General features: G+C 37.4%; 1 protein-coding gene across 4 annotated transcripts in view; it reads right to left on the bottom strand.

Annotated features, from left to right (window-relative positions):
- Window positions 1-1,688: 1,688 nt before the first annotated feature.
- Window positions 1,689-26,972, bottom strand: part of LOC134542683 (vesicular glutamate transporter 2) — a 130,617-nt gene continuing 105,333 nt past the window's right edge. For all 4 annotated transcript variants that reach the window (XM_063387134.1, XM_063387135.1, XM_063387136.1 and 1 more), the window contains 3 exons: window positions 23,636-23,791; window positions 16,783-16,868; window positions 1,689-12,989 (listed from right to left, as the gene is read on the bottom strand). In XM_063387134.1, coding sequence (XP_063243204.1) covers window positions 12,804-12,989; window positions 16,783-16,868; window positions 23,636-23,791 — 428 coding nt within the window. In that variant the 3' untranslated portion in view covers window positions 1,689-12,803. The remainder of the gene's footprint in view (window positions 12,990-16,782; window positions 16,869-23,635; window positions 23,792-26,972) is intronic.

Genomic DNA, 26,972 nt, shown 5'->3' with positions numbered 1-26,972 from the left:
GACTGCCTTCAAAATTCTTTTCGAGATAAGATTTTTCATACCAGTGCATTGAGACTTGATTTCATGGTTTTGAAACGGTGTCTCTGTCTCGTATAATTCACGGTGTTTTTATCCTCCTTATTTATATGAATTTTGAATGTTAGATTTTTTATTTTTAGCTTGTTGAACGTGGACTTAGTGCAAAAACGACCTATTATGACTTAGTTTTGCAGATGGGTCGGAAATCTTATATGGACAGTACCACTCGCTTTATTTTCTGTTCATTTGATGACATGATGAAATGTTGCGCTCAACACTTTCGCACAACACAAAGGTATAATCCGTCGGAATGCAGATCACTGTTACAATACATAAAATTATCACCACCTTCACGCTTCAACAACGTACACTAATGGAATGGACTGTCTCCATGCACCGGGTAATCTCTGTGGCACGGCGCCGTGCTGCGCGCGGGAGTGTACAGTCCGGTCATGCGGACGTGGAATCGCGCACCAGTGTATAATCTATTCACGTAACATGGAACACAAAAATATTATGTACATACGTATGTATGTACTAGTATTTTTTTTAAAACTTTCTGTGTATATAAACGTAACTGAGTCAAAGTACTTTGACCAACATACATTTTGCAAAGTATTTTAACATTTACATACATTTTGAATCATTGGTTATATGTAACTAAAAAATTGGACTTTATGGACATAAATCGCGGTTAATCCGCGAATCGGATGATCGAGTCGCGGATAATCGGGGTTCTACTGTAACCGATTTAAAAACTTAGATATTTTTAATCTTTAATATTATAATTTGTAACATTTTAACAAGATTGTGTAAAATAACATGGCAACATTAGGTTTACTAAGAGTGTACCTGTGTTAATACGTTAATAGGAAACATTTTAATGGACCGCTGTTAGATTCCATCATCTAAGACTTAACTGAGTGTTTTCTGTGTGACAAGTGGTTTACGGCTGTAAATTTTTGATATCTTATTAAGTATAGTTGACTAACACAGAAAATTCAGCTTCGCCACTTTTTTTTACAAGTTTGTGATTATATTTCCAACTTCGATTCCCGGACTACAATTTCTTGACAACTGTATGAGAGCTTCTTACTATGAGCCTTTCTGGCAGAGTGGATGGAACATGAATTAAAAATTGAGTGATCTACCCTTCACACATCAATCTACATTAACATGTGCAATTTACGAGCAAATATCTGCCACGAAACTATTTCTGGTTCAATTAGTGCATGAAATAAATATTAAAATAACATTTTCGTAAGTTTTTTTATCAAAACATGTTGAAAATGACGTAGATACATTTATTACAACCAAATATTGTGTCAAGAATGTTCGTTAACTACAGAATCAAACAATTTGACTTAATGTTGCCTTACTTGTACTAGATGACTGTCCAATGTATATTATTTGATATTTATCACATTTTTGTAGTTTCCTCACCTTCCTTATTCAAACACTAACATGCCAGAGAGATGCATACTAATAAGACATGATGTATAAGTTTGTACAGTGTATGTGCATATGATGTATAAGTTAAGTTCTTACAGAGTATGTGCACGCCTCAATAATTATTTTAGGAAAAAATTTCATCTAGAATGTTTAGGTATAAATATTTTTATGATGCTTTAAATCAAAGTATTGTGTACAAACCAAGTCCACATTAAATCTTTTTGATATTTTATATTGATTTATTTCTTTATCTCCATGGAAACATGCTACAATGAACAAACCATTGTATAAGTACGCTTTCCTTTTAACATTTACTGTCGCACATTGACAGCCGCCTGTGACAGTTGCTTAGTAACAATATTTTTATTTAATTTGCTCCAAAAATGCCACCACCCATACAACACAATCTGTTTCAGATACATTTATGAAATGTAACTTTAACTTACTTGAACACAAATTCTCTCAAAATTTGTAGCTTATTTGACTCTGGCATAAGAAAAGCATTCCATTAACAAGAACTATATTATTACCATTAAAAAATACATCAGTAAATATACCACTATGGATGACAGAACATATGTGCGCACTTTTTACAAAACATGAAAAGAATAAAAACTATGTATGTAACTATATAACATGTGTTACAATTCAGACTAACAAACCATACATAACTGTTAAACAATACAAATAGCATAATTTAAAAACAATTAATATAAAAAGACAAAATGCTATTGTGTAAAAAATGTAATAAAAACATAAAAAAAACTTATAAAAACTTTGTAAAATGAACTGTACCAAATATGAAAACATTCGTTAAGTACTAACTAAGTATGTAATACAAGACAGTATTAATGTATCAAGAGCATTTACACTAACAATACAACCCTCACATTATGAATTTCAATAACCTTTAACAATTTATAATTTCATAATCTTAAAATTTATAAATTTAATTTTGCTAATTTTTAGCATGTTCACACACAATTTGGTTATCTGGAAAGTCAGTAATTAAAAATAAATCACATTGAAAGTAGATAACTAAAAACATCCAAAATGAACTAAAATAACATAACATTCTAAAAATGTCAGGAGAAATGCTGACCCACCTTACAGTCAAGGTCGTAAAATGCAGTACTGGGTATTTACATGGTCAATTGCCAGGCAAACTGAGAATTTGCATACAGTGCTAAACAGAATGACTGCGTTTGGTCAAAGCTTTTCTAATAACATAAGGCAGTTTTACTACCCAGCAATATATTGGTTTCTCAATGCCATAAAAACTCTTATCTAATAAAAACTTAGAACATACACTCGTATTTAACAATCTTTCAACTTTCTCTCCTTTAATTTATTTTTGATTTTATAAATAAAATTATTTTAAATATTTCCTTTTCAGACTCAACCAATAAGAGTTACAATGCTTTATTAATTTTTTGTTATAAAATATTTATATTTATAAAATTAAACTATAAAGTTCATTTTAGAAATTTAGTCTGTTTTTTCCAGTATCTATCGAAAACTACTGAATGGATTTCAATGAAAGTTTTTTTTAGTTAAATCTCTGGATAAACACTAGGCAATGTATCATTATGGAATTTCACCCCTAAGGGGGTAAAAAGAGAAGTAAATATTGTTTCATAATAAATAGTCATATAACTTCATACAATTTCATGAAAATCCATCTTAAGAATTCATATTCCTAAATTTACTGCAGCACAAAGTATTAAATTATGTAACAGCAATATGCATACAAAGTTAAGTGCTGTTTTTTAAATTTTAAACTGATCTAATTTCAACCATTTAACAAAAGGTATTTTACTTCATAGAAATAAGATATAACCATAACATAACCAAGTATTATTACAATTTTTTTTTCATTTCAACACAACAAAAAATAAACCATATCTCTAAGGCTACTTAAATGTGAGGCAAGATATCAGGTATAACAAACACACACAAACCAAAAATTCTGCACCTTATGTTTCATAGTTTTCCCAATTCTACTGCTACATGGGTAAAACTTGGGTAAGCATATTTTTTTTACAAACAAAATATCAGGGATGCTATACCATTGTGAGATAGGATAATGGGTAACTACAAACTCAGTGTTACAAATTGTTGAAATGTTCCCCTAAGGGGGTTTTATATGGTGTTGAGTGTGGTTAGGTAGACATGCTGTGAAGACGACCAGCATCAGAGGAAGAATGCAAGTACTATAGCCACACCTCTAAGGGGGCAAAGTTGCTGTAGCTTTAAAAATTCACAGACACTCACCTTGGTGTCGAGTGCTAACTCTACCATAAACATGCACTAACTGCGAAGTCAAGCCCTCTGTAGCTTCCAGGCTTAAGTGCAATGTTTTTAAGTATTTGAGTTGAATACACTTTGCAAATGTCATTTCATAGTAAAAGTTTTAAGTAGTTTGGTAAATTCCAAGTAAGCAGAATTTTGTGCACATTTAAGGCTAGGTGCCATAGTGTTCAGGCTTAAATGCTATTTATTAATGCGTAGGCTCAAGTGTAAAAACTCAGCTCAGCTTAAGATAGTCGATCTATAAACTTTTGTAAACAATTTGTCAATAATAAATGTTAAAATAAGACCTTGTGTGTGTCAAAGGTAGGATACGCCTGCATCCCCCAAGTCCTTGTTGTTCAAACCACAACAATGCTGATCATATGTTGAAAGATCGTGCTTTTACAAATGTAATATGATGCATGCTCAAATGTGCCATGGATCATTACATACTGCAAGACTCCTACCTGGGTATGCAGAACTTAGCAGAGGAATTCACACCACCATTTACCGAAACAGATTATAGCTAATTAAGAGGTGCTTACTGAGGTAACAATACAACTTATTGGAATAAAATGTCCTAAATGGTACTTTACAATATCAAATTATGTTAGTTCTCGATTTCATTAAAACACTGAATAGTTTTTGCATGATGGTATACCAAATTAACAGATAGACAAAAGTTAATACTTTTAATTTTAGTATCTGTATCAGTAATGAAATTGAATGATACAAATTATAGGTCTCCCCCACTATTTTATAAATATATTTTTCACACAGATATGAAAATACTGGTTGTATATAGACATAATGAATGCTACAACTAATGTGCTTCTCTCCTCAGTACCGGTACACAAAAAAAAACGTAGTTGTAGAATATTTAGCACACGTATGCTGAATTATTTTTTACACATCTATGCATGTAACATTCAGACTAAGCGGATTTTATTTAAAGTTAAATAATGCCTTCCATTAGTGAAATGTCAGAAAATGGTAAAAAGTAATAGGTAGGTTTGTATGTTTATTTTAATATTCAAACTATTAAATAGTATTTGAAAAGATATAAAGATTTAATTTCTTACTGGCATAAAAAATTTTTTCAGATTACATTCCCAAAGAGGTAGAAATTATATGTAATATTTTCTTGGTTCACCTTCAATTATATTATATTCGGCGATATAAACTATATCTTATAACACAAAATTATCCCCTTTTTTTCACCCTCTAATTGGTGTAATTTCCGAAAATGGTTAAGAACCGTTTGTAGTGTTGGTGTGTGTATATGATTCATACTTAAAAAGCTGGGCTAAAAGAAGAATGTGCTGGCGTATGCTCTTGTGGCACTGCCTGCGTGGTGTTTGGTCCAAGTGCTAGAATCATTTTCTCGTTTGTTGCAGAGCAGTGTACATTGAGTCCAGTTTACACCTCTAGTATGGAGCATTGGGTCTTGTGTTGTAGTTCTTGCTAAATAGTGAAGTGGCCACAATTCAGATGGAGTGGCTGTAAATTGCGGGACAGTGAACTGCACTCAGTGCATGCTTGTGACGAGTGTGGCACGGAGTGAGTGCACGGATAACGAACCACTGGACAGCACCTACACGTGAAAGTTTTTTACCTTCATCGGATTTGGTTGAATTGGGCCGAGACAAAAATTTCAAACATCGCCTCCGTCAGCCACAGCCAACCTTCACTTGATTGGCCAGCTCCAAATGCCAATCACAGGCTTTTCTCCCCTCACACAGCCAATTGCACGGCTCCTCAGCGTAAATGGCTGATCCACTCCAGGCAATCACAGAAAACCTGCTTCTGATTATCTATGCAGTCGGAGCACTTACCCAAGTGGACAGGTGAATCGACCAATTGGAGACAAGTTTATGCCATGATCGCAATATAATTTAACGGTCATCTGCACATTCCAGAGGATGATCCTACGCTATGGGAAGCACACCCTGGAGGAATATGAAGAGTATATCACCCTGGAGAAGGGGGGAGGATGCTTGAGTTGTGTGCAAAGGCACTGACCAGTCGCCATATTGAGCCAAGGCAGATCACGCTGTGAGCACCCAAGAACTTAAATCACCTGGTATCATTGATCTGCAACTTATATATGTGCAGTATCATTGATCTGCAACTTATGTGCAATTTTATAATTTAATAACTTTTCTTATCCTCAGTATCTGTTTTGAGTCAAAGACTTTTTAGATAAATAATTTCTTCAGTTTTGCAGAGCTTTGAAAATATGAGATTATATTCTGTTCAGCAACAAGGGTGATCAATCTCTATCTACACCAATTTGTGCCGTGGGGAGTTTTATCCCTAATCTAAGGATTTTTCTGTAGTAAGAACGTATAATTGACCAATTTTCGAATGGCATTCCGGAGAAAATTTTCATTTACGTGCCAATAGCAAACTAGTACTCGCTATAAGGAAAAAAAACAGGCAGCCATCATGGGCTCCCAAAAGCCGTAGGGAAAAATACATGCCATTTTAACACGAATTTGAGGCAAAAATAGAAAGATTTTACTGGGAGGTCAACGCAAACCATCCCAGCATCAGCACCACACGTAAGGTAAACAGTAGGTGACTAAATGAGTATTATTATAATCTAACTATAATTATAATTTAGTATCGACTGGCACTTATCCAAATCTATCACTTTCAACTTGCGACCCCGCAATCACCCCGACTACAGTGATCCGGCCGAGGAAGTAGCTAGAGCTGTTTCGGCGCTCGTCAACAGGATCAGCTGCACAACGTAGGCTGCTCAGACTGTAGCTTCAGACTAGTGACACCGTGACAAGGCTCGCAGAGCATGCCACGGAGTTCCCACCGTCTTCCAGTACCAGAGCCCAGGGAGGTAACAGCCCATTAAGGCCTGTTAGGTCGCAGTTCAGTGCAGCAGGATGGTACCCGATCCTTACTATTACCATTTCTTGGACCCCCTGAGACACAACGACCTCGATCAGTAGTCGAACCCCCCCCCCCCCCCCCCCTCACACACAACACATTCTGAAAATGTAAAAAATTCTGAAGGTTTTTTTTCTGTATGTTATTACTTAAACCTAATAATTTACCTCCCAAATAAGTCGCTTCAGAGATATGATTTTTTTCTATCATAAATCCAGTCACCCTTTTTTCATTCCATTAGGTATAAATATCATGAAAATTGTGAATGTGCTGATAATTATAGTATGGTTATTACTCGAATATCTTTCCTTCCACTTCATCAGCTTTATTACTGAAAACTAAACCTAGCCCGCGTTTCATCCTTTTAGGGATAAAATCTCTTAGATACTTATATTGGATGTTGATTCAGTATATGGGGTACCTAAGTTTTAAATTAAATTTAATCAAGTTAACAATTTTTGAATATTGATTTAACATTTTAACTGACAAACACACAACAATATTTAAATGGTTGTACAAGCCTTTGTATTACTAATAATCAAATGTACTATTTTTTTTGGAAATATATTGATTTTACACACGCAATTTCAATTCAAAAAATAAAACTATTACAAGTAAAGAAAAAAGCACAAAAACAAATGAGAATTCTTACAATGGCTCCTCTGTGCTATATCTGCGAAACCACGCACTCAGGATCAGCCCTTGTACTAATGGTAGATAATCACAGTTTACCGCAAATTACAATGAGAACATTGGGAATACACAAAATGTACTTAAATATTTGCAAAAATATTGCCCCACTGCCTTGTACAGTAAACTCTCGATTATCCGTGTTAATTGGGACCTTCCGATGCCCGGATAATTGAATGCCCATAAAAAAACCCCGATAATCCGTTTCACCACTTAAAAATGGTGTATTTACTGGCAAAAGAGTGTCTGTTCAGTAGAATTCTATGAGTACAAGCAAAGGCTTTGTATACCGTGTCCCAGCTTATTGGACCGTAAACAATACTGGCACTGTGTTGCCACCATCCTTCTCCTGTCCCCTTTATTGCTACGGGAGGGAGAGCGGAGGCAGTCCCAACTCAGCATCTCCCTCCACCCTTTTAACGACCTAAACCAAACATACACAGCATTGTCAACATCTGCGTGGGTAGATGTTTTCATGCTTTTACGTTTAGAAGGCCCTGCCACACTGTCTGATCTACTAGCAAACTGCAAAAGTTTTTCTTCACTTTTATTAATGTCTCGCACGGTTTGGATTCCTATTTCATATTCCTGTGCTAATTTCGCGGCAGTTTCTCCTTTTTTTAACCTGTCCACAACTTCTAACTTCTCTGCTATTGTCAGCTACGTTTCCTTTTACCGGACATGATTACAAAAACAAATGTGCCTGGGAGAACTGATGTAAATAACTGCGTGAAAAATGCCTCTTCCAGCCGTCAGGAGTGCGGGAAGGTAAAAGAGGTAGAGGGACCTTTTTTTTTTTTAGCGTAGCGGGGCGCTGTAAAAAGAACACTTGAAAAGAAAAAGAAAAGGGTCGGGGGTGGGGGGGCTAGTTGAGCCGGAAGCAGCAGTCAAGGCATTCCTTTTTGGTTTAAAGTGTGACAAATTGACGGGTGATGGTGGCGGGGAATGAGGGTCTGAAGGGTCAGGTAAATAGCTTTCTGACACGGCAGTAAAAAAAAAAAAAAAAGCGCAGCCCAGTCGCGGCGTAGCTACACCGTCATTTTTTTTTACTTCATAAAAAAATCAAGCACGGATAACCCGAAAACCGGATAATCCAGGCCCGGATAATCGAGAGTTTACTGTATTTAAGAAAACTGTGGAAAATGTAGTGATAATTGTAAATGCAAACTGGGCATATGATGAGCATGTTCAGAGGCCCCATATATACTTTTCTTTCAAACATAACTACCTATTTATAAGAATAAACAAACTAAGTACGGTGGCTGGCTTGGCTTAAATAATGCTCTCAAAGAGAATGATCTTTCTTAAAGTTACAATATTTAGGATTTTACCTCACTTAAGGTATGACCTTATGAACCCTAAGGGTATTAATCAGCTGATCTCTTGCTGGCAGTCTTGAAAATGAAGATATCAATTGGGAAATAATTTACAAGTGACAACATTAACTGACCCGGACTGGGACTTGCTCAATACAAAATGCTCTGGGTTGAACATCTGGGACAGTAAGTCTGCAACAGAGTCCCCACTAACCTTAACGTGATTTGTTATAAAATGGAACCGTGGCAACCTGCATAACAACGCCATTAATACTAAACGACAGATAGATGTTATAGCATAAGAAAACTTCTGAAACAAATATGATATTTTTCAATACCTATCACTCCCCCCTTAAATCCTGAATATGCATAATAATGAAAATGTTACATAATTAGCACTCAGTTTTACATGGTAATAAATTAACCATTATTCTCTTAGCCACTATGAAAACTGGTGCTGATGTACAAGGAACAATTAACTACAGTAAAACCTTGTTAAGTCATTCAAGGTACTGGATAATAAAAACTTACTAACAGGGATAACTTCTTAAGGAGGAAATAGTTAAAAGAAAAAAAAAAACAGTTGCTTCATAAAAACCAATTTCACTCAATTGACATAATGAATTAACTCAAAAACTACACTTGCCTATTCTCATTATTGTCGGCGGGCTAGAAAAAATATACAATTACACCAGCAAACTGAATTATTTGTACTGAATTTAAATTAATAACCAAAAATAAAAAGGATTATCCAATCAAAACAACTCTAGCAAAAAAAAAAAAAAATGATGATTCCATTCAAAGTAAACAGTGGCATTCTAGTTTTTTTTTGCCATAGTCACTCTTGGTAACAAAGTATTCGCATCAACTTCAGATATTATTTTCAGTTTTTCTTCAAATGATAACACCTTATATATAATAGGTCGTCCACTACTTGTAGAAGCCATTATGCACTGTTTTTCACAACACTAAACATTTTATTATGCTTGATAACCTTAAAATCATCCTTAATAAGAACGCAAACATAGTACAGTTAAAGCAAAACCCCTTATTTGTGGGCTATGAAATACAGTTCACTCAGAATGAGACAAAATGTGCACCAATGTTGCCAGACATAGTATGTAGGTACACCTCTTCATTTGAGTACTTCTGAGTACAAGAGGTTCTTAGTTCGGGTGTCATTCAGGTACACTCGCACAAAAATTTTTTTTATTTAAAATAAAATATTGCTATCTTTTTTAATACAAATATCTAGTGACTAGAAAAATTTGCAGTTTCAATTACCTCTAGGATAAACTACATGATTCTCTGAGTACTATGGAAATTACACCATTTTATTGGCTACTGACTCGTGTCACCTGTTAACTGAGATGCATGTGATTCGATACTTCTATCGTTGAGGGTTTTTCATTGGCTCAAGAGTCCTTCAGATAAACTGAAGCACAATTACTGAAGCATCAAAAAGGTACCTAAATGTATTTGTATTCTAATACATCACGAAATGAAACCGTGAATTTTTACCGTCTACAAATATCATATACCGTGCTCTTAAATCTCATGATAGTGTTCAAACTAAAAATTTTATTTTTTAAATGTAATATTGGCTGTACTGCTAAGGCCCGTTGGGGAAAATTAAGGAGGGGGGGGGGGGGATATAATGTAAACCTAAAGACTACTATTCCAGCCACATGCAAAAAATTGTATTTTCAGGTTAAAGGTTTGTGTAAATTTATTGTAAATATTAATATGGCGACTTAAAATTGTGTTGTGCTTTAATAGTGTAGCCGAGACTGTTTTCAATGAGATATATGCATGGTCCTGTTGTCACCGCCCAACTGTTTACTTGATACTACTTTCAACTTGATCCTGTGGTTCTCCAGAGATCCTCAGAAATCCAGCACAGCCAAGGCTGTTCTAAAAATGCCAGGGATGTTTAATTTCAGTGTGTTACAGCCAGGGCAAAGACCGTTTTCCATCTTAGCTGGTTTTCCATTCCAGGTGAATATTGTTCAATATTATTTACTATTAATTTATTTTCCCTTAAATTTTGGTACATTTGCGTACCTGAATGAATCTTCTCGGGTACCGGGTACAGATATGGTAGTAGTGTACCCTAGTTCAGGTACGTCTGGCAACACTGATGTGTGCGCTCTGCGCTGCTTGCAATTGGCAAGCTATCGATATTGACATTCGACTACGTGCATCCACTCTATATAGAAATTAACTGAACTAAATATGATGCCAACTAGTGTTGCTGATATTTCCTTACGTACTACACACCGGCAAGGAGAATTTACACATTAGACAAATTTGTATTTCTGTTTGTTAAATAATTAAACAGTAATTTCCTGGTGGGAATGAAACAGTTCACTATTTAATGGGAAATTATATTGTGCAAAAAAAACAAATGGGTTCCACGTAAATAAAAAACCAGTTTTTTTACATCGTTTAGGAGGCATGAAAAGCAGGAAGAAATAAATTTTCACGGTGTCATTTGAGGGAAAGTATTGCATTACAGTTATAACACGTAAATGGGACCTAAAGAAAATGTTAACTGCGGGAAAATGTTAATACCGAGAACACATAAACGGGTATCACTGAATACCTTATCCTACAAAAGAAAGTGACACGCCAACATGGCAACGAATGGCTGGTGGTGTGCTGCATAGATAAAGTTCAGTGGTTTGCTAAGTATTCATCAGATGTTATGACTCAAATGAGGGAAATGATGTACAGATGAAACAGCCTCACAAATTCTATACCAATGCAAGCACACAAATTGTTGAAAAATACAACTTGTAACAGCAAGTAGCAAAGTTTTTGATGGTCATGTGCTGTTATCAACTTCTTTGTTTTTGTTTGGGAATACGTAAATTTTTATCGATTAACGATAAATATAATTTGAAAGTTTAAAGATAATTATTATTTAATTTTTTTTCCCATAAATGCTGAGAGTTATATGTTGGAAGCATCTATAAACTTAAACGATTTAAATGGGAAGAATTAACATCAGAATATTTGAAAGTGATCAAAGGAATAATTTTGTGAATGAAATATGCGGGAAAAAATATCATGCAGAAATGTCTTAAGCGAGTTTTACTGCATAACTTAACGAAAAATGTGCAAGATAACCCGAGGGGGGCCAGCTATCTGTGTTATTTATAGCAGTGAAGCATACAGTTGCAAAATACCCTTACAGATAGCTTTGCAATGGATGGACATCCCTCTGAACTCCTGTGTATATCAACTACTCCCCTTAAACTGACAAGTCCCACAAGAAGTACACTGATGTCAAATCAGTTACTTGTTCCATTGCAAGCCTTTCATCTCAAACAGAAATCCACAAGACAAATGAATCATACTAAACAAAGACATATGTCTAAATTGTCAAAACTAATAAAAAATTTCACTTTGATTACTACTTAAGTGTTTCTGGCTTAAAGTGCCTATGTTTCGGTATTGATAATGTTGCAGTAGATGTGAATATCCTGACAATATATAATATATAATATATATATATATACGAACCAAGCATTACCACGAAATAGTTACTCATTAAAAAAAATAATACTGTCAAAGAAGATTAACCAAATACTTAAAAAAAAAAAAAAATACACTACAGTATGAAAAAGTAATTAAACTACCTCAAAATAACCTATGGTAATATCACAGAACAGTTGGACCAAACCCAACCTACAACTGTTTCAATGAATACATACAACATGTAAAGGCATTTTCTTTTCCACTCAATCATATCTATACATTCTAGTACATCACAGATGGCTTTCTGTGATGCAATTTAAGAATATGCTCTATAACTATTTTATCAATATTAACACGTTATGTTCTCCTGTAACATACCTAACAACAAGACAAAAATAAACTATATCTACCAGCTGAACTGGGCATTCAGAGAAAATAGAGCCCATTTGTGAAGTTCACATAACAACATAGAGGATCAGTAGTAAATGTCTTGTACGAGAAACTTAACAGCAGTAACTGGAATGGAGACGTAGGGGAGGTGAGTGGCTAAATGCAGAGGTGACTGCTACACGCGACTAGGGCTAGGGCTAGGGCTAGGGCTCGGGACAGCTAAAGGCACTTGAGTGGCCGCGGGGCACTGCGGGGCTACTTCTCGGGGTCCTCTGGTGCCCTGAGCGGAGTGCTCGCGCTCTCGGCGGCCCCCGGCATCTTCTGGTCGGGGTAGTTCCACGGCTGAATGTCGGCCGTGCCAAACACCTGGTACGCCAAGTACGTGACGCACGCCACTGCGGCCGCCACCCAGAACACGTACCGCCACTGCTCCAGCGTTTGCTGCAACACGTGCGTGCCCACTCGTTACGGATGGTAAGCCGTCATCCTACAGTAGGGCTGCTATCTTCATTTTCATCCCTCTTCGACATTTGTGTTGAAGTCACCCCGAGCCTCAAGGTTAGCAGTTGGCAGGTCTTAAGTACTACAAATGATAACCAGTTAACTGTTCATTTGATGAAGACCTATTGAACTCTTTTGTCACAGAAAACTACAGCACTGTAGCATTAAATTGCTTTCAAAAATATTTCATATAATAGTTAGTCTAGTTTGCGCTGAAGCAACCACAGGCCCCACCCACATGCAGCGAGGATAGGAGGGAGTCTGTCGGTGGTAAAGATTCCGAGTCAAGATGGCCGCCTGGCTGGGCCGTCCAACCGCACACAGAGCTCCAAGTGTCAGCGTGTCATTTCAGAACCATTCTAGATTTTTCAAATATTCCTTTTATTAAAAACATTTCAAAAACATATTTTTTTAAAGGTGAAAAAAGACCAAAACTGGTGTTTTTATGGATGAATGAAAAATTTACAAAAGATATTGTAACTAAGCATCAGACCATGTTGATGACAATGTTTGACCATAAAATTGGGATGTCACTGCTGGAAGCCCCATAGTTCAGCCTAGTGCGATAGATGAGTCCCGTAGATCAGTGCGGTAGAGGAGAATATGCGAGTGAAGCATGAGCCAGTGTCGTCCTTAGCACTTCTGAGCTTTTAGAGCTTGTGCTCACAGCCAGACAGCCGCTTGGAACAAGAGAAACTACATTGTAGCAACACTACACACAATCATCATGCATCAGACATCAAAAATGATTTCATCTATACCAACTACAACATTAAAAACAAATCCCAACTATTGAAGAGTGTAGTGTTATTTATTTCAGTTATGTTAGATATGTACTATCCAATCTCTAAAATGGTATCACTCTGGATGTTATTGCAGTACGTACTTATCTATCTCTGTATATCCATCAAAATATACTTTGGACTATTATGTAGTGTATAGGTAGGGGTATGCACTTTTCGTGTTTATTTGTTCACAGAATTCGAGGTTATTTTTCTGGAAAATCGGTGTTATTTTTCTCTGAAACAGAGGTTATTTTGACTACCAAAATGGATAACAGTAATACCAATTTCATATCTCAAGTGTCATGAAAATTGTTTTAACACTTAATACACACCAAATACTAATTACTTAATATTAAAAAAGATGACATTAAAAAGGTATAATTGAAATTGAATGTCCTGTATTTGGAGAAGTATGAAGTCATTTCTCAATTCTTATTTAAATACTTACTGTAGCAGGTTTCGGCATTTTTGTCAACAAAAGTAATTACGGTAAATTAACGCATTTTTGTTAAAAATATTTATTACTTCGGATAAGTATGTAGGCCTACACCACGTAAGTATTAGAGCACAACTACCACGCCACGCAAGTTCAATTCATACCGTTTACAAGTTTGTCGTATTCAACCACGCGCGGGCACGGCCGTAAACAGCTTTGTTTTGTTGTGACTTCGTGTGAGTGTGCGTGAGCGTGACTGCGCGCGCAGCTTACCGGCTGCCAGCTGCACTGCTGCTGCTGATTGCATCATTGTGTGAGCTCAGCGAGTAACGACGTGTTGTGTAGCTACTGCGTATTTGTGTGATGTTTTGTGTACAAGTGTATCAAACTATACTCACGTCTTTGTTTACATCGTTCAAGTTATTCAAAACATTCAATTTCGCCTCTATACATGTTTACACCGTTTTTCTTACCATAAATACTAAAAACATCGTCACATGTTCGCGTGTGAGAGGAAGCAGTGCGTCGTACTCTAGTTGAATTATGACGGCTGTGTTGATTTACTAATTCTGCACCAGGTTAGGCCTACGTTACGGACTTCGTTAGAAGTACGTATTTTTTAGCATAGTTTAATCAAATAGTTATAGATATCGAGTTTATTTGTTTTCAAACGTTAAATTTCGCGTAAAAATAGTATCCTATAATGTGGATATCGGGTTTATTAGTTTTAAACTGTTAAAATTCGCGTAAAAAATTGTTTTATCGCAAATGCGAATTTTGCATACCCCTATGTATAGGTATATTGTCAAGGTTCAAAATTTTCCAGGGTTTTTGAAATTAAATTTGGGAACTTTACTGATGGGACTCTGGGCTGGCTGCTCTGTTCACTCGTCAGCGTAAGTGTTGTGACTGGGGCACGGGGACGGCGCGGCACGCTGCTGGCTTGCAGATTGCACAGTTTTTTGTAGTTTGTCCGGCCGCGCGCTGGTACAGCCACTGGGGCGTGCTGTCGCAACAGGCCGTGCTGTGTGGCCGCACGTCTGGGTGGAGGAGGTAGCCTGCTCAGCTGTCCTGGTCAGCGTTTGTTATGGTAGGCGCGGCAGGGCGCGGAGATTTAAGCACAAGTTAGAGAGAGGTCGAAGCTCACTCGGGCGGAGGCTATGCCTCTCGTCAGTGGTAACGAGTACCTTAGTTCCAGATGTAATTGTGTTAGGCTCACTCAGGGAGAGGCTATGCCCCTGTGGCAATGAGTTGGTAGATACCATGTAGAGTTCAAGTTTCAAGGGAAGGAGAGTGAAAGATATATGTAAAGTGTTATAGTGCTTCTGCTTCTGTAGAAATGTGAGTACCAAACTATATTTTCTTAGTTGTAAAAATAAATTATGGTTTTAGAGATTCTAAAGTTAATGCGTCAAAAAGGGGATTAGGGTAGAGTTTGGTGAAGCTCTCACTCTCTCCCTTGTTTGATCGTTGAGTCATTACTGAAAGATAATTGTTGTGAATTTTAATTGTAATTTATATCATACCTGTAAGGACTACCTGTTGCTAGATACTGGTTTTGAACATTAGAAATTTGATAATTAATGTAAGTTGATTTTGAATTAGTGTTAAGTTATTTTTAAGTATCTCCATTTATTTATCTCTCTCTAGACATCTCGTATGGAGTGCTGATCCTAGATCCATTAAAGAAAAGAGTGTTTTATTAAGTTAAAAAGAAGTATGACTAATGCCTTTAGCAAATTTTAAGTAGATGCCAAGTGAGTTTTCCTAGAGTTACTTTTCCCCCAAGAAAGTTAAAATCAATTCTTTATAGAATCCTACCAAGTGAATTTATTTAATTTAAATTATTCCCCTACTGATTTAACCCTGGTGCGACAAAATTGTTAGTGGGATAAATATAGTAATTAGTATATAAATAGTAAGATGTCATGTTACATTCAATAACATTGGTGATATTTAGTATTATTAGCTTTATAAACTTAGTATTACACGTCCATAGATTGGACACAATTCTATGGTTTTTTACTATATTCTATTTTCTTTAACAACATAAAAACAATAAACTTAACAACAAACATGCATTATGTATTTTAAATGCAGTATCTAAGTGCTTGAGATTATTTCTTAATTCTCTGGGTTCAGGCAAAAAGTATTATGAAATTTGATTTAAGAGACCTCTGTCTCTAACGGATTGAGCATTCAAAGTCCTTTACCTCTGGATTTAGTTATTAACTATCACGGACTAAATTGCTAATCAAAACTTGAGGATTAATCGATCTAGATTCCAGCAGTGAAAATATGATATAATTTCAATTAGTGAACTGTTAAACTCATCCAGGGGATATCAAAAATAGCTACGGCCACTTACAAAATAAACCAATTATTTTTATATGATTGAATATTGCCAGAGTAACACTTCTATCGCATAGACAACATATAAAATAATACTTTCAGACTCTTGACGCATGAGCATCTCTAATACCAAACAGCGAGTGTCGCGGCAGGGACTTGCCTGGTCCTGCAGGATGAAGCCAGCGGCCAGCGGGGAGAGGAAGCTGGCGCTCATGTGGATGGTCTGAGCGAACGCCAGCACCGGCCCTGCGACACACATCCGCCCGCCTCTCCAATCAACGCCCTGGTTCCCTCCAGGAAAACAGAGCACTGATTTGAACACTTTCTTTTCCAAGAACATATGTTGATCAAAATAATTTGTTTTACAATCAGGTGAGTGTGCTTGCTGACAAAACATTTTAAACAAGACACTACTCCCATTAATATCAATTTACAGTACTAATATATGTCGTAAAAAGTTTTAAGTACATTTAAATAAATATTGAGTAACATTTTGAAATTAAAAACCCAAAAATTAAATTAAAAACTGTCAAGACTGTATTGTTTACAAAATAGGGCTTAGGCATAACATTCCTAACAGTTACTAATCAACATTTCAGAGTTACAAAATAACAATGTTATTAATATAGGAGGTATAGTATTTCAATTCTCGTAAGATTTAAAAAAATCATAAACGAAATGTTTTCTATTATTAGAATAATAATTTAACCTGTTAATGTTTTTCCTGAAACTATTGTTTACTAAATGTGTGCCATGACTAGCTACTAGCGCATCCTAGTAGGAGTGAGGTACACTACCCCTGAAAGCTTCTGGCTTTTCTCTCCAGAGCTGCTGTCGAAATACGAGATGGCGTAATACAAACGGCTGAGCCATTGTCGCAATAAAGAAAGCGCCGATAGCTACTAAGCAAAGAGTAAAATATTGTTGGTTGATTCATCACATTATTAATTTGTTGCATTGTATTTAATGATACACAAGTGCTGATGCCATTGTGCGTGCATGGAAATAAAAATTTATGTAAAATAAAAGAGCGCTACTTCGAATCTATGACATCAAATGTTCCAATCATGCCATAATTTATTGGTGTCATTACTTAAAAACCGGACAAATCGAACGTTACTTGGAAGGGGAGTAGTACTGCCCCGCGCCAACTAGATGCCAACCACTCCTGCAGCCATTGGTGGGCTCAGTAGGTGGTGTAGGTGGGGAGCTCGGGAGCTCAGGAGGTCAATCTTGGGTCGTAGGTCTCACCGACTGCATGTCATTAGAGACTAACACACACTCACAAGACAGGGACGTTTAGGAAACAATCCAGTTCGCCTGGAGTGACATATATTCGGAAGCCATGGAGAACGGAAGTCAGGACGGATGGACTGCTCTGTACAGAAACAGGTGGTTACATGAAATACATTTGGCATTGTAATAACATCACATAATGTATAATGCAAAAGCATTTAAAAATGTAATGCATGCATTCAAGAAGAAATTTAAATTCATATGTAGAAATTTTGCAAACATTTTTCCTTCTTTTTAACATTTTGTCACACACAGTCAAAAAAATAGAACAAGAAGTTATTGCTATTACTTAAAAAAAATCCCACTTACAGTTTAAGTTTACACACATTGCAAGACAAGTTTATAAGCTTATAAACTTCATTGGGAGCTGTGAAAAAATACACAATTTCTATGATGATAAATTATTGTGATCAAACTTTACGGCACAAGCCGTACTTATTTTAATATGCAATTTAATCAATTTAACTAAATAAAAACAATATATTACCTATTTTTACTAGCGAATTATTACCCTTACATGGCAGCATAAAATAATTATTTATTATTTCTAATACGTAGTACCACAAAAGGTACAGCTAATTTCGAAAAGTTTTATTTAACCATCCACCCTGAATTATCACTTTCACTGTCTACTGCCACTCCCTCAAAAAGGCTGCTGAAATCTGAACCTTTGGAAATACAATAAATATGGGAGGAAAGGTCCCATCAGTACTTATTTGGTTAATTTTTAGGTAAGTGTTTTGGTAAGTATTTTTGTTAGTTGTATTTAATAAATGTTTCTAGTAAGTATTCTTAATTATTTAAAATAAAATTTTGGCTATAAATATTTGATAAATTTTCATAATTTTTCTATTAAATAATAGTTTTTAAACTTTTTAGAGGCAAACCAATATTATTTTATAATTTTTATGAATATTAGTGTTTTAAAAACAATCTGGCAGTTAAAAAATATTTTGAAATCTAAAATAGCTAAATTCTAACAGGTAACCTCAAGAATTTTCTAGGATACAAGATGGCGGAAGTGATGTGAACCCTAGACTGTGGTTGGGTCAAGGTTAAAATGTCTCCCAAGATGGCGGGCCAACACCTTGACACCTCACCCAAGTAATGGCATCAGACCTACTGCATACTTAGGGTAACTATAGTACACTACGATATATTCTTTGTCCAGCTGCACCCAGGAAATGTTTACTAGTGCTTGAACAACGTTTAAAAGATAAGCGTGTTGTGCCTCCTGGCCTCCTTTCACCCTTGTCTCTATTTCATGTATGGTTTTGCAGTGCCTCGGATGATGTATAAGCGTTTGGCGGCATCTGTCATCCCTGAGAGGTAGGCCACCAGTAAGGCAGTTTAAAAAAAATGCTTTAGGTTAGAAATAAGGCTCTGTAAAGAAAAAAAGTGTTCCATGAGTAAACAGACTGTCATGTGATCAGGAAATAGATTTATTACGACACTGACGATCGAAGGCTCTTCCTTGACGTCCCGAGGGAGCTCCTCGGATGTATAAACCCCTGGCAATGAGTTGCAGAGGCAGCGGGAGAAGCCTTCGGGGATGAGATTGCTGCTCCGCTTCCGCTACACGCCGTTACGCTGCCAACTACGTCATTAAAAGAAGGGACTTGTGGTATTTCATCGTCGCTATGTTTGAGTAGGGAGATAGAATTATTTTGTGAAGGCAGTTGTTGGACTTAATTTTTTCTCAGGCTTCTGTGATAGAATTTGTGCAAAGAGATGTGGCTCTTGGACTTAGTTATTTTTCGGACTGTTTGTGGACAAGTGATGATTGGACTCGACATGCTTATGTGTCTTGGCTGGTAACGATTCTGCTGATATTAACTGGCTTTGGCAGTGGCATCCATAATAGTTAATGAAGATACGTATGCAACGTAACACACTTACAGTATTTACCCGTGTATGGATCACATATTTTATACTAATTTTTAGTTTAAAAAAGTGTAGTCCGATTCTTATGCGAAAATATAACTGTGTGGGAAAAAAATTGGACGGTCTCCGGGTAAAAGGTAACAAGTCACATTTGGGTGATTTTTAGTTTATTCCAGCAATAAACTCTTAAGTGTACTTAGAATATGTAATGCATTTTTAATCATTGGCAACTATGTTGGTAAATATGTTGGTAAATAAAAGAATAATGCAAGAAAAATTTAAGTATTTAAATTCAATTTTGATCTAAGAGTTTTTTTGTTTCTCCTGCAAAAAGAGAATTCTTGACTTGTTACCTTTTACCCCGAGACCGTCCAATTATAACTGCGATGTGGCTTGAGTAAAAGTGTAAATAACTCTCCTGGTGTTGGTGTTTAATAAGTACCTATGTTACGAGTAAGGATAAATTGTTTAGTTAAAATATGAGTAGTGCGTGAAAAGCACTATGAATGGTGCCACTGTGCTACGTCTGCCCGACCGCAGCTGGCGCCGGCGAGTGACTCACTTGCTGGCTGGCATGCGCCTGGAGGGGGAATCTAAAAATAAACCCATGAGTTAGTTGAGTGCGTGTGGCCATGTAGCGGTGTTGACAGGTTCCCCCTCTCCCCCTACCCACACACTTGTAAATGTCTGTGAACTGGCACAATCATCACGTGTATATTTCGACAGGTTTTTTAATGCAACTGTGTTCCAACATACTTTTTTTTTTGGTGAGATTCCTCAGCTTTGAAATGCAACGTTCCATGAAAAAACTGCAGCCATTGTATATAGATGTTTTGAAAGCCACTTCAAAGGCCGGCTTTTTACTTATTCAGCTCCCCCTTGTTTTCATAAAAGTAAGGGTAGCTTTTAGGGATGTACCGATATTGAAAAACCGTTACCGATTACGATTAATGATTCACTAAAAAATTCAAATTCAGCCAATGTTCCAAACCGAGTAAGAATACAGATTATATTTTCCCGATTATTACATACATAAATTAAAAAAAAAAACAAAGAGAACAACATTGTGATTAAAATTGATGTAATGGAGGCATGGACCATAAGTGTACATACATATGTATAGAATGCAGACAAAATCATTTTTATTTACATAAATATTTAAGATTTTGGTAAGCTAGCTAAGGTATTGCACATAACATTAATAGCTACAGTTAATAGCTTTTAGATTTTTGTGTGGCTCCACATATTACTTGTAGTGATAGACATTTTGTTTCCATGTACGCCACCACGTGATATTTTTTGAGAACAATATTTACACACTGCATATTTAGCGTCTGGCCCGGATCCTAAAAAAATATTTCCACACAGCACTGCAACTAGCGTACCCATGATGCAACATTAAATAGTGAATGCAATGTATAACAGCTCTTAACAAATATTTATTTTGGTAAATGCCAACAAATAGAAAACTTAGCAAAATATACTGTAATATTTGATCAAAGAATTTGTCACTCCGTTTACGTGATGTATGGACGTGCATTCGTGACTAGAAAACAATAAAACAATCTACAGTCTCCAAGTTGTATTCGCTAACACAGACATTACCAATATTCGATAAATTAATTTCGGTCGCAAACAGAAATATTCCTACAACCGCCCACCAACTATTGCAATCGTGAACTTTTATTCCTGGTTAAATATTTGTTGTTAATATACAGTAAAAATAAAAAATAAAGAAGACTTTCCCGATATTAAAGCGACTTCAATCATAATAAAAAATAATAGAAAAAGGTTCACGTATACAACGGAAATTCCGGTGAAGTGAGATAAGTTGGCCAAATTTTTTTTGTTCATCACATGATGTACGTAACCTAAACATAAAATGGAGATCTTGTGGTGATGCTGTTGTGTTTTATACTGTTTTATGTGTTGTATTTTATTACAAGCGGCACTCAAAGCAGTTGTTTGATGCATGGAGCTAATAATGGAAATACTAGCCATACATGCTAGAAGAAAATCGTCAATTGCATAAAATAAGAGTATATTTAATTTATTAGACGACAAAGTTTCTGAAACTTTCAGCGCGTGTGTAGGCCTACAGTCTGAACGGTGTTTCATGAATTAAACTTTTTAAAAGAGTTTACTATTTACCTTTAAAAGAATATATTAGCATCATTGGCATGTTTTTCTTATAATGCTAAGAGATCACTATGATAAATATGAGAAAATGTTGACGATTTTGTCTAAATAATCTGTTGAAATATCGCAGATTAAGATTAATTACCGATTCTCTATTATCAAGCGATTACAGTTAATCGGGATTCGAATCGGTACATCCCTAATAGCTTTCTGCCTTTTTTTTTTTTTTTTTTTCTATTTTGGAAGAGGACTGGTTTTAAAAAATACAACAGCCAAAATGGATACACTGCTGTCATTTGTTATTAGGAGGGGTCGTAAATCAGTTGGGGAAAGGCGGAGAAAAGTGGGCTGGCCTTACTTCCTTCTACACAGTAATAAAGTAGCACAGTAAGCAGACATAATGAGGGTCGAGGGTTAATACCAGTGCCGCATTTCTCTGCAATAAGGAACAAAGACTTAACTGGTACTCTACTGTAGACAGATATATAGTGTGATTCTTACTTGAGGGCAACTCTTATGGCGAAAAAGTTGTATTTTATGACTCAAATTATAGCTGCGACCCATACACAGGGGCTACTTTTCTGCAGGTAAAAACAGTAAGTTACGTAAGAATTGCTGGTATGGTTATATGAACTACCAGTTACTCGAATAACATACTTAAATTTTACCCCTCTAGCGCAAAGCTTATCTGAAAATTCATAATTGCTTACATCATTAATGTAAGAGGACTGTTGATTGCTCATGAATTGACTTTTACAAGAAGGGGTTAGTTCTCCTGTACAGTACAAGACGAGTCCGCTATTATCTACAGACGCTACGTGTTGCAAATTTATGCCCTATGTGAATCTTGTGGTAACAATTTCGTATGAGTTGGTCAGGAATTGCCACGGACTTCTGTTGCGGTGAGCTGTCGTACCAGAAGAGTGGCTTGGGGTGGTGTTCCCGAATTCTACAACAGCTGGCTGAGAAAGCTGATCGCTGCAGAGAAGTGCTGCAGGAGTGAGAACCTGACAGAGCCTGCAGCAGACAGCAAGGATGTAAGTGCGCTTCTTTCTCTGGGGAACATTATAAATGAGGCACGTCATTGTTTTCACCATAGGCACCCGAAGTTGGGTGCAGTCACAGTAGCAGGGTTGAATATTGTTTGCCTTTTCTTTTTCATGATTATAAAATGTTAAGCCATTAGAGGTATCAGGGCTTTTAAAAAGCGAATTGGATTAAACAAACACGGAAATTTAATATAGATCTTTATTGATGGTGCAGTGCCTAAAGTCCTTATTTTTTTTTTACTAATGCAACATTAATCTTTATTTTAAATTCCTTTTTTGAGCTTTGTTTATTTAGCTGCAGCTCTTGTAAATACAAAGAGATTTTTTGCCCAGAGGATATTTAGTTTGGACTTTTATTCAACTTTTATTGTAATGTTAAATGCTAACTTATAAACTTTGCTACATAGTCCTGAAACAAATTGTGTACGTATGCACAGTTTAATGTGTTGCAGTTGGTACCACAACAATAGATAGAATGATATCCTGGTAGCAGAGCCTCTTGAGTTACTATACCTTCCATTTCTAACGTGTCTTAAGTTCACAACATTTATTGTGGAATAAATGTACTATTTGCACTATCCGCCCCGCTCTATTCTGTTCCCCAGTTCCATGCTTCGTCACAAGTAGAGAGGAGGAGCAGGCTACCTGCGAGGTTGGGGGCAATGTCGACGATGTTGGCCATGGCTCCGGCGTACGACGCTGTGATGAGGATGATGGCCAGGAACCACGCAACCAGCACCAGCTCGATGTTGCAGCCGAAGTAGCCAATAGCGAGCACCAGCAGCCCCGGGATCACTTGCGCTGCAAGGACATCAGCCACTCATACCTGCTTCCTGGCTCCACGTGACAAGTGGAACAGTGGGGCAACACATGCTCCAACGAGCACTTAAGGTTGAAAATTAGGAAATAAAAAATGTCAGTTTGCTTTAATCATTTTTCGCTATAACTTATTTTTATATTCCTAATTTGGTTTTGTTAAAGCACAGTATACAAATTAATGGAATGCCTGAAGTTAAAAGTGGCTAGTTGCTAAAAATACTGCCACGGAGTTATTTTGTAATCACTGTTTTTGTTTTTAACACAAAATTAATTTTGATGATTCTGCTTGGCTTTTGTTTTTTCCTTAAGGTAGATAATATAGTTTTGTCAAACATTTGTTTGTATTTTCTGGTTGTATTTGAGCCTGTGTAGCCTGTGTAGCCGGGATGCACTGACTTCCACCAGCGCTTGCAGGCGTACTGGTTGGGACGGACAGTCAGTGTTCTGTGGCTTTGAGCAAGGTGATCCCCCGGGGCATCTGGTGTGAGGGCATGAGGTGTGAGAGCAGTCTGCCAAGCCCCGGATCACACGTGCAGTTGCAGCAGCCATGCTGGGGCGGAAGGCAGTAGTGTGTGGTTCAAGGCGTAATCAATGAGTTAAGTGTGTGAGAATTCTCTGTGCAATTTATCTATTCCTAGCCAATGAAATCAAACAATGAGTTAAGTATAACTCGTTTGTGTACATAAACAAAGCCTAGTCCTCAAAAGAGTAATGGTAGTTGTAGTTTTTGGGAGTTCAAATGAAGAATTTAAGGCAGGTCCAATCGTCTGGCAATCATGTACCGGCTGCACCATGTGTTCAGTTATTTCATTGACAGAATTACCCTCAATAGAAATGAATTGCTTTCTAAATATAAAATTGCTTCTATTAACTTTGATCCATGGATCCATTTGTTGTAACTTTGATCCATTTGTTGATGCAAGTTTGCGTGCTTACTTGTAATTTATTTTTTCCCCACAAGCTTGTGAGGTTTCTCGATTGTAACTCTTTGCCAAGATCTTTGTAAAGTATGTATTACGTTTTGCTATTGCATGTGTTCCAATTCCCCTGCTTTTGCCTTGCGGCAGTTTAGTGCACAGTTTTACTCGTGAGACATAACTGAATTTTTTCCCCTTGAGACTTTTTTGTCATAACCGAGCTTATGGCAATATTTTATAAATTTTTAATTATGTGCAAGAACTTAGTGTAAAACGATTTTGCAGAAGCCTCAAGATAATCATTTTCAAGGCATATATTTTGCTGGATAAAGGTCTCTCTGCAAGTGAGCATTATAACTTCTGGTAGTTTCATTTGCATGCTGACGATTGTCTATGCTAGTCATTCTAGTCATCCGTGCTTTCACATCTTGTTTTTTTTTGTAATTAATTTAAAACATTTTTACCTGACAATTGCAAATGCTTGCTGATGTATTGGATCCTCTTGCCATGCTACTGCCTGATAAAATAAAGTAACCAGATTTACATGTGTGATTTCTTCTAAAATTATTTCTGAGAACCTTTCTACGTAATGTTTAATACACAAGGTGAAACCAAATGCAAAAATCAGTTTCCCCTTTGTATAGTACTGGTTTTTCCATATGCCAGCTCACTTTGTTGCATGAAAATAGTTTTCTCTTTGAAGTCATTGGCATTGCCATTTACTATTAAATTCATTTTTAGGAATGACTACAACTATAATAATACTGTGATCTCTCCCATAATGAAGGCAGGTGTTCCATATCAAAATGTACAGCATATAAATGGTTGAATCAAATATGACGTCCTTCCATTACTATCACTCCAGTTTAAGCTCATGCTCGGGGCGTATTCTGGACCCAGCACCGTGCGTGATGAAACCAAGCGTGCTCGCTGCGAGACCAAGCGTGCTCGCTGCGAGACCAAGCGTACACGCTGCGAGACAAAGCACACGTGTGGTGAGACAAAGCATTTGATGTCGGTGGTAGTGAGCAGTTGGGGCAAGTGCATGTTAAGGACAAGTGTGCATGTTAAGGACAAGTGTGCACTTTAAGGACAAGTGTGCAGTAAGAGCAAGAGTGAGATGAGAGCGAGAGCGAGAGTGAGATGAGAGCGAGAGCGAGAGCGAGATGAGAGCGAGGAGCGAGAGTGAGATGAGAGCGAGGAGCGAGAGTGAGATGAGAGCGAGATGAGAGAGCGAGAGCGAGAGCGAGATGAGAGAGCGAGAGCGAGAGCGAGATGAGAGAGCGAGATATGAGAGCGAGAGCGAGATATGAGAGCGAGAGCGAGATATGAGAGCGAGAGCGAGATATGAGAGCGAGAGCGAGAGATGAGAGCGAGAGCGAGAGATGAGAGCGAGAGCGAGAGATGAGAGCGAGAGCGAGAGATGAGAGCGAGAGCGAGAGATGAGAGCGAGAGCGAGATATGAGAGCGAGAGCGAGATATGAGAGCGAGAGCGAGATATGAGAGCGAGAGCGAGATATGAGAGCGAGAGCGAGATATGAGAGCGAGATGAGAGCGAGATGAGAGCGAGAGCGAGATGAGAGCGAGAGCGAGATGAGAGCGAGAGCGAGATGAGAGCGAGAGCGAGATGAGAGCGAGAGCGAGATGAGAGCGAGAGCGAGATGAGAGCGAGAGCGAGATGAGAGCGAGAGCGAGATGAGAGCGAGAGCGAGATGAGAGCGAGAGCGAGAGCGAGATGAGAGCGAGATGAGAGCGAGAGCGAGATGAGAGAGAGAGCGAGATGAGAGCGAGAGCGAGATGAGAGCGAGAGCGAGATGAGAGCGAGAGCGAGATGAGAGCGAGAGCGAGATGAGAGCGAGAGCGAGATGAGAGCGAGAGCGAGATGAGAGCGAGATGAGAGCGAGAGCGAGATGAGAGCGAGAGCGAGATGAGAGCGAGAGCGAGATGAGAGAGAGAGCGAGATGAGAGAGAGAGCGAGATGAGAGCGAGAGCGAGATGAGAGCGAGAGCGAGATGAGAGCGAGAGCGAGATGAGAGCGAGAGCGAGATGAGAGCGAGAGCGAGATGAGAGCGAGAGCGAGATGAGAGCGAGAGCGAGATGAGAGCGAGAGCGAGATGAGAGCGAGAGCGAGATGAGAGCGAGAGCGAGATGAGCGAGAGCGAGATGAGAGCGAGAGCGAGATGAGAGCGAGAGCGAGATGAGAGCGAGAGCGAGATGAGAGCGAGAGCGAGATGAGAGCGAGATGA

This window comes from Bacillus rossius (genome assembly GCF_032445375.1).
Source record: "Bacillus rossius redtenbacheri isolate Brsri chromosome 9 unlocalized genomic scaffold, Brsri_v3 Brsri_v3_scf9_1, whole genome shotgun sequence".
In the NCBI taxonomy this organism is placed as follows: Eukaryota; Metazoa; Arthropoda; class Insecta; order Phasmatodea; family Bacillidae; genus Bacillus; species Bacillus rossius.
The sequence above is the reverse complement of the archived record's forward strand: the minus strand, read 5'-3'. Positions and strand labels throughout refer to the sequence as shown.